This window comes from Colobus angolensis, unplaced genomic scaffold, assembly GCF_000951035.1.
Source record: "Colobus angolensis palliatus isolate OR3802 unplaced genomic scaffold, Cang.pa_1.0 Scaffold372, whole genome shotgun sequence".
NCBI lineage: Eukaryota > Metazoa > Chordata > Mammalia > Primates > Cercopithecidae > Colobus > Colobus angolensis.
The window spans coordinates 1,271,956-1,280,689 of record NW_012117066.1 but is presented as its reverse complement, the minus strand read 5'-3'; the positions used below and the strand labels follow the sequence as shown (position 1 = coordinate 1,280,689).

Below are 8,734 nucleotides of genomic sequence, written 5' to 3'. Positions count from 1 at the left end.
CTCCCGGATTTACGCCATTCTCCTGCCTCAGCCTCCCGAGTAGCTGGGACTACAGGCGCCCGCCACCTCGCCCGGCTAGTTTTTTGTATTTTTTAGTACAGACGGGGTTTTACCGTGTTAGCCAGGATGGTCTCGATCTTCTGACCTTGTGATCCGCCCATCTTGGCCTCCCAAAGTGCTGCGATTACAGGCTTGAGCCACCTCGCCCGGCCTAAATCACATGTTTAAAGAGACATAACAGCTGAATCTGTAGAGCAGCTGCCACCTGGATACCTGGTTATTAAGGTAATTTTTCCATTACCCCAAAGAGCTTTAGTTACACTCAGCTTCTACCTTAATCCTTGTACAGCTCTCCAGGGCACACTTTATTCAGCTCTGAGCGGTCTTTGCAAGTGAGGCCAAGGAGCCAACCTGAGCCAAAAGGAGAGCATTATGTCACCGGAAGCCCAAGCCCAGAGAACCAAAGGTATGACCTGATATTCAGTGGCCCCAGCCAGGTCTTTACAAGGAGACCCTGATATCTCAGGTCTAAGAAGAGCCAGCTGATGGTTTTTAAAAAGAGTGGAATTAGTTACTCTGACCCACTTATTCAGATCTTATTTTGTTCGCAATATAGTCCCCAGATTGTAGGCCCGTTGGAGGCCACAGCAAGGCCTTTGTGTTGCAATTGGCCTGCTATGCCATCTCTCAGTAATGTTCCCTTAACAGCCAGACTTCCCTAAGCCCAGCTGGGAGCTCTGAAGGTATGCGAGCCCTCCCTAAACCATGAGTGTAGGGAGAGGGACCAGGGCTCCCCAGGCTTTCCTGTCAGTAATGCAGAAGTTCCTCAGATTTAGGGACGGGGGAGCAGAGGCATAACTTTGATTCTGACAAAGAGGCATTCAGAGAGACTGAAAGGTCATTTAACAAAGACTAGAATGCTTCCACTTACTAGGTGCTAGGTGATACAAAACCATATAGGTCCTGGCAGAGAGGATACATAGTAGATATTAGGGGCTTAGGAAATACAATTGAAATGAAGAGTGCATTTGCCAGGTTGAATAGTTAGTTGGTATCTTATTTCCCCATTTTAAAAGTTTTAGAATCTGTGGTTGAGGACTTGTGGCCATCAGTTTTCCATAGCCAACAGACTGTTCACTATTGTCTTCAGAGCTCTTTGGACCTTAACAGGCCTTCTTTGGAGATGGCAGAGATGGGTTTAGATGCATACTCTGCTAGAGCCACCCAGAGAGCCCACAGAGTCAGGGATGGAACAGGGTAAAGGAGTAAGGGTCATATGTGTGAGGTGCCTTGATTTGGAACTTTGAGATTTAGGAAGAGATGGGGAAGGGCTAAAGAGGGACTTGTTTCTGAGCCTTGCTTGGCTGAAGCATTTAGGCTCAAGCGTTTTAGAAAGGGTAGCCCTTGGTCTGAGAACTCAAGGAAACAACTTTCTGATGAGAAATGTAGCAAGCTTCTGGTTCACATCCTTACCTGATAGTTCTTCAAACACTGCCTGGAAGCTTTTCCTGAGTCTTTGTCTCTAATCAGCTAACTAACAGGCTGAGCGAGTTTAGTTGTAAGTCATTAATGAAGAAAGCAAAGGTCGGGGCCATTGTCAGGATTGTGACCTGGGCTAGTTAATTACCTGGAACTGATGGTCTGTGTTACAGAGTGGTGTTATACTTGTCAGGCTTAGAAAAGAAAACAGGATGTGTATCAAAAATCTTTTGGGGAAAAGATTTGACCAGCAACTTTAATTTCTCTGTGTTGCAGCTGTCCTGTTAATGTAGTTGTGATAATTTTAGAATTATACGAGTGCCCTTATGTTATCCTTGCTTTGCAAATTGCAAATTGCTTTACGTGTCCTAATGTCCTTCTGGCCAACAGTAGATGTGGTTTTAGGTTTAGACTCCTGGGATGGAAGCTTTTGCATTCAGGGGAAAGACTTTGGGTTTGGATGAGGATTGTAAAGAGGCAATGTGGGTGCCCCACAACAAAGCAGCTATTTGTAGCTTTGTGACAACTTGACATACAGAGATCTAGGCTTATCTAGGCACTAAGCTAGGAGTCAGTTGTTTGTATCACTGGAAGATTGGTTATAACTTTCTTCGTTGGAAGCTCCTTCATTACATGTTAAACGATGTTATTTATAGATAGAGTGGTGGGAAAGCTGTCTAAGTAGATGTCAGCCCAGTGTAAGAGAGACCTGATTACTGTGGGTCCTTGGGACTGTGAGCAGTGGGTGGGAGGTTTTAACTTGGTCAGTAAGGTCCGTTTCCATTGTTCACCATCTTGTGAACCCTTTGTCTAACATGAGGAGCAACCACATAACCACAGCATGTCTGGCTTCCCTGTGGCTTGTGTACAAAGCGTGCTTATTGAGTTAATGTATAAGCAGGAGACAGCCTCCTGTGATAAATGGTATATTAACCACTTCTCAGTCTTATCACTCTCTTTCAATTTGTCTGGACCCAGGACCTCAGCAGCCATGTCGAAGCCCCATAGTGAAGCCGGGACTGCCTTCATTCAGACCCAGCAGCTGCATGCAGCCATGGCTGATACATTCCTGGAGCACATGTGCCGCCTGGACATTGACTCACCACCCATCACAGCCCGGAACACTGGCATCATCTGTACCATTGGTGAGTGGGTGTGCCCCTTCCCCAAAAAAAGGGCTTCATGGGCAGTGACCCTTTCTCTCCTGAAAAGACTTAACTAAATGTCCTAACAAACCTAGGTGCTACATGGGATGCTACACAGATTCTTATAAAAGGACTCAGGTCATAGGAAGTTGCAGTAAAGAATTAGTATGTGCACAGGATGGCAAATATAGTTAATAAGAGACTATTAGACATTTCAAAATTGCTAAGATGGCCAGGTATGGTGGCTCCCAGCACTTTGGGAGGCCAAGTGAGAGGATTGTCTGAGGCTAGAAATTTGAGACCAGCCTGAGCAACTTAGACCCTGTCTCTCCAAAAAGTAAAAACAAAAGAAAAAAAAAATTAGCTGGGCATGGTGGCATGCACCTGTAGTTCTGACTACATGGGAGGCTGAGGAAAAGATCACTTGAGTCCAGGAGATTGAAGTTGCAGTGAGCCATGATCACACCACTGCACTCCAGTCTGGGAAACAGAGCGAGAATCCTGTCTTAAGAAAAAAAAAAAAAGGCCGGGCGCGGTGGCTCAAGCCTGTAATCCCAGCACTTTGGGAGGCCGAGACGGGCGGATCACGAGGTCAGGAGATCGAGACCATCCTGGCTAACATGGTGAAACCCCGTCTCTACTAAAAAATACAAAAAACTAGCCGGGCGAGGTGGCGGGTGCCTGTAGTCCCAGCTACTCGGGAGGCTGAGGCAGGAGAATGGCGTAAACCTGGGAGGCGGAGCTTGCAGTGAGCTGAGATCCGGCCACTGCACTCCAGCCTGGGCGACAGAGCGAGACTCCGTCTCAAAAAAAAAAAAAATTGTCTGGGTGTGGTGGCACATGCCTATAATCCCAGCACTTTGGGAGGCTGAGGCGGGCGGATCACCTGAGGTCAGGAGAACCAGCCTGGCCAACATAGTGAAATCCCGTCTCTACTAAAAATAAAAAAAAATAGCCGGGCGTGGTGGCAGGTGTCTATAATCCCAGCTACTTGGGAGGCTGAGGCAGGAGAATCGCTTGAAGCTGGGAGACGGAGGTTGCAGTGAACTGAGACCTGACCATTGCACTCCAGCCTTGGCAACAAGAATGAAACTCTGTCTCAAAAAAAAAGAAAGAAAGAAAAAAGAAAAAAACATTGCTAAGAGTAAATTTCAAATGTTGTCACCACAAAAATATTAAGTACTTGAAGTCATGGATATGTTAACTAACCTGATTTAATTATTCCACATGGTATCCAAACTGTATGTATTGGATTACATAACTTTGTAACCCAAATTATAAATTACCAGTTTATAATAAAAAACAATTTGTTGCAAAAAGAATCCATATGCTTTAGGTTTTATGCTATAGGCAAAATTTAGAGGGTGTTTTCCTTAGCAGGTCTTTGTAGGAGCAACTTACAGACCTAGGAAAGATCTTTTTAACATGTTTTGTGCAACCAAGATTCTGTGGTTGGACATCTGGCTGGGTTTCAGTGAGGGTGGAGAAGGCTGGCCAAGTCTTAACCTAGGGCTTTTCTGATACAGTGGAAGCCTGCAGAATTTGAAGGAAATGGTCGAAGTGTCCCAGTAAATCAAAAAAGTAAGCTGGCACGGTAGTAGCCTTCCATACACTTTTTAAAGACTTTTGAGCTATTTGGGAGAGGAAAAGTTTTCAGGGAAAACAATTCTTTAAACTTAAGCAAACTTAAATGTTTTTCCTTCTTTGAATGATTAATACTTGTGGCTTTAAAACTTTTCCTAATAGGCCCAGCTTCTCGATCAGTGGAGACGTTGAAGGAGATGATTAAGTCTGGAATGAATGTGGCTCGTCTGAACTTCTCTCATGGAACTCATGAGGTGAGCTGTAGCTGGACCCTGTGGCCATTGTGATGGCCTGTAGGAAACAGGGAAGGGGTGCAGTGTTCATTTAGCCACAACGGATTAGGCAAGGGTGAGTCTGAGTTTCACAGCCAGTGTGAAGTTTGTCTTTACCAGCCCATCCCTACTCTCCTTCCCTCTTGTCCTGACGAAGAAACTGGCTAAGTCTCTTTTAGCAAAGAAGACCCCTTTTGTCGCTGGCCATGTTTCTCTCACACACCTCTCCTACCGTTAGCTTTCACAAAGGAAGATATGGAAAGGTTCTCCTGGAAAACCCTCTAAGCCTTAGGTGTCCTGGCCACAGCGCTTGACTCTCCTGTCCCCAGGTTTCTGCTACAGCCTGTATTGCCATGGTAAACCATCTAGCAGATCGATTCTGGCCTATCTTAGAACCAAAATAACTGGGCAGGTCCATGAGAAGAGTTTCCATTATTCTAAGTTTTGAATGACTGAGCCTAATGCACAAGCACTTGCTGGCATATAATACCCCTCTTCCTCAGCACTGTATTCCCAGCTTGTGCCTTCCCAGGGGTTCTGTACATTAAAATAACACCAGTTAGCACTCTTCCTCAGGAGCCTAGTAGGACTGTATTTGTGATGGGCTCTTTATTACCTGGCTTTACCTATGGACAGAGGCCTTGCCCAGGAGCCAGGTAGCAGCTGTCAGGATGGCTCCATTCCTGCCTCTGTTGCCAGATTTAGAATAAACCCATTCTGAGGAGTTTGGAGTTCCCTGAGGTACCATGACTTATTTATTTTTTTATTTTATAAGACAAAATTTTCCTCTGTCATCCAGGCTGGACTACAGTGGTATGATCATGGCTCACTGGATCCTTGACCTCCCAGGTTCATGTGATCCTCTTGCCTCAGCCTCCCAAGTAACTGGTAATACAGGCATGCACCACCATATCTGGCTAATTAAAAAAAATTTTTTTGTGTAAATGAGGTCTCACTATATTGCCTAGGCTGGTCTCAAACTCCTGGGCTCAAGTGATTCTCTCAAATGTTGGGATTAGAGGACCTTCAGATTTCCCATAGATCATGGGATTTCGTAATGGCATTGATAAAAGGAATCACAGAAGAGGCAGACTTTGTCCCTGTCTTCGCTTCTGTATTTCCTGTTGAAAGTAAAGAAAATGCTACCCTGTAAGGCCAAGTGCCTTATAGAGGTTGCCCTCTGGCATTTGGTTGGTATTAAGTTTGGACTAAAAATAAAGCCTCAGGAAATGCAGTCCAAGAGTGAATTCCTCCTTTTGGGAAACATGAGACTCTTCATCATAGATTCCCTAACCTGTGTTCATAAACAGCCTATGGCCTGGCTAGTGGCTGGCCCCTAAATGTCATGGGGACCTGACCAAGTCCAGCAGACATACCACGCAGGTTAAGACATGTCCCTGTACCTTTTGGAAAACTCTGTAGTTTTCCAAAACCAAGGGGTCCTTAGCGGGAGTCACCGAGAATTACTACTACAAGTGTTAGCTTAGCTTAAAGAGAGAGAGCTGAAGACAATGGTGGAGGTCTGTTCACTGTTGATCCCTGCTGCTGTAGTCTGCCGTGGGCTCCTGTGTTCAGGGAAAGGAGCAGAAATAGATTTTTAAGAAGTTGACCTTTAAGTAGGCTTTATGGTTCCTTCATCCAGTAAAATAACACCACATAGCTCTTACATGGCAAGGGGGAGTGATATCTGCTGCACCTGCTGGATGAGAGCTGGCTCCGATTTTGGTTTTTCAAACTTTAAGAGGCTTTTTGGAGATTATCTCTGCTTTCACTCCTACTCCCAGATTATAATTAAGATTTTTTTTTAAATTATTTATTTATTTTTTAAAGATGTCCCACTTGTGGATTTATTTTGAAGTTTTAGACCAAGATGAGGATGTCTCTGGGCTCAGCTTGGAAACTGATTTGAAGTTATTCTAATTTGTATAATGTAACGTAAACAGTTTCAACCTTACCGTTTGTCAGGGCTGTTGTTTCATATGCACCTTTGACTAGGGGCTGGGATGTACTTTTCTAGTTTCTGACTATTTTAAATGCTCTTCTGAGCAGAACGTCGAGATTACTGTCTTCCCTCTCACTCTGACAGAGGAACATCAAATGTCTGCATCTGATCTTTTAACAGCTTTCTTTTTTTGAGACAGAGTCTTGCTCTGTTGCCCAGGCTGGAGTGCACTGGCACGATCTCGGCTCACCACAACCTCTGCCTCCCAGGTTCAAGCAATTCTTATGCCTCAGCCTCCTGAATAGCTGGGATTACAGACCTGTGCCACCATGCCCAGCTAATTTTTAAATATTTTTAGTAGAGACAGGGTTTCGCCATGTTGGCCAGGCTGGTCTTGAACTCGTGACCTCAGGTGATCCAACTGCCTTGGCCTCCCAAAGTGCTGGGATTACAGGCGTGAGTCACCACGCCCAGCTCTCTTTTGACAGCTTTGGCAACTAGTCTTCAGCCCTCACTTTTGGCAGTTCACATGGGCAAGATGCATTCTTGCTGAACATGTGGTTCCATATGCTGTGTTTTCCAGATTTATTTATTTATTTATTTAGAGAGGGAGTCTCGCTCTGTCACCCACGCTGGATCTTGGCACGATCTTGGCTCACTGCAACCTCCACCTCCTGGATTCAAGAGATTCTTCTGTCTCAGCCTCCTAAGTAGCTGAGATTACAAGCATCTGCTACCATGCCCGGCTAATTTTTGTATTTTAGTAGAGATGGGGTTTCACCTTGTTGGCCAGGCTGATCTCGAATTCCTGACCTCAAGTGATATGTCTGCCTTGGCCTCCCAAAGTGCTGGGATTACAGGTGTGAGCCACTGCGCCTGGCCTAGAAAAAATGACTTTCAAACAACCTAAATGTAGAGCCTTCCACAGGACAGCATTGATGGATGAAACTCTTTACCATGTAACATCCCAACAAAGCCACAGCTGTAGTGGAAGACTCAGTACATCTCCCAGAAATGCTCTAAGAGATTATAATATATGACATAGATTTGAATAATATACCGAATAATTGGTATGTTTATAATATATAGTTTTACATCCCCAAGACCAAAAATGCATGTTTGTGTGAAACACTCATGGTTACAAATATATATTAGGCCACCAAAAAAACCCCCAAGTTTCATAAAGTAGAAATTATACGGACACATTCTCTGATAAAAATTTTTTAATGGAAATTAAGAACAAAGTCAAGAAAACTGAAGTGTGCTTACTTTAGAAAGCAAAATCTCAAGGTAGATGGAATAAATGTTTAACTCAGAACACTAGGGGAGGAAAACCCTAAAAAGGGTGAAGAAAAATAATTTTGTAAGATTATAGCTCAATGAAATGAAAATAAATTTGACAAATTAAGCTAAGAGCTGATTATTTGTGGGGAAAAAATAGTAAAATAGAAAGTTCTGGGAAGCCAGGTGAAGAATGCAAGGATGTACAAATAAGAATATGAATAGAAAAGGGAGTATTTCCTACACATTGGAGATTTTACAAGTCAAGAAAGACTTACAACTTAATTCCTATATAGAGAGATGACATTGGCTATTTTCCAAGAAAAGATAAATAGCCAAAAAGATAGAAAATATGAATAGACCAGTGGTCATAAGAAGTTGAAAAAGTGGGCTGGGCTCACACCTACAATCCTAGCATTTTGGGAGGCCAAGGCGGAGGGATCACTTGAGGTCAGGAGTTCGAGGCCAGCCTTGCCAACATGGTGAAACCCTGTCTCTACTAAAAATACAAAATTGGCCGGGCATGGTGGCACATTCCTGCAGTCCCAGCTACTCAGGATCCTGAGGCAGGAGAATCGCTAGAACCTGGGAGGTGGAGGTTGCAGTGAACTGAGATTGCACCACTGCACTCCAGCCAAAAAGTTGAAAAAGTGGCTAAGATCTGGTTCACCTGAGAACATTTAAGTCCAAATGATTTTAGTGGCTGAGTTGTCTCCCCTTCAAAATTCAGTTACATTGTTAAACTGTTCCAGAGCCTAGAGAAATACAGAAATCTTCCCACTGTGTTCTTTGAAACCAACATACCCTGATAATGAGATCAGACAAGGACAGTACCAAAACCAGGCAGGTACTAACAGTTAGCGTGCTAGACCAATCTCACTTAGATGCAGAAAACAAATAAAATTTAATAATCCAAATCCAGTAGTGATTGAAAGGAATGTCTTGATCCATGACCAAGTAGATTTTATTCTAGGAGCACAAAATTCTATGTTGAGATTAAGTAGAGTTAAGGTTGACTTTTTTTTTTTTTT

The 8,734-nt window shown here is 43.8% G+C and overlaps 1 protein-coding gene across 1 annotated transcript in view; it reads left to right on the top strand.

Annotated features, from left to right (window-relative positions):
• The window catches only part of PKM (pyruvate kinase, muscle), a 44,488-nt gene that overhangs the window by 20,750 nt on the left and 15,004 nt on the right, over window positions 1-8,734 (top strand). The window contains exons 2-4 of the mRNA XM_011953829.1: window positions 350-466; window positions 2,458-2,624; window positions 4,371-4,462. Of these exons, the coding sequence (XP_011809219.1) occupies window positions 2,471-2,624; window positions 4,371-4,462 (246 nt within the window). The 5' untranslated portion in view covers window positions 350-466; window positions 2,458-2,470. The remainder of the gene's footprint in view (window positions 1-349; window positions 467-2,457; window positions 2,625-4,370; window positions 4,463-8,734) is intronic.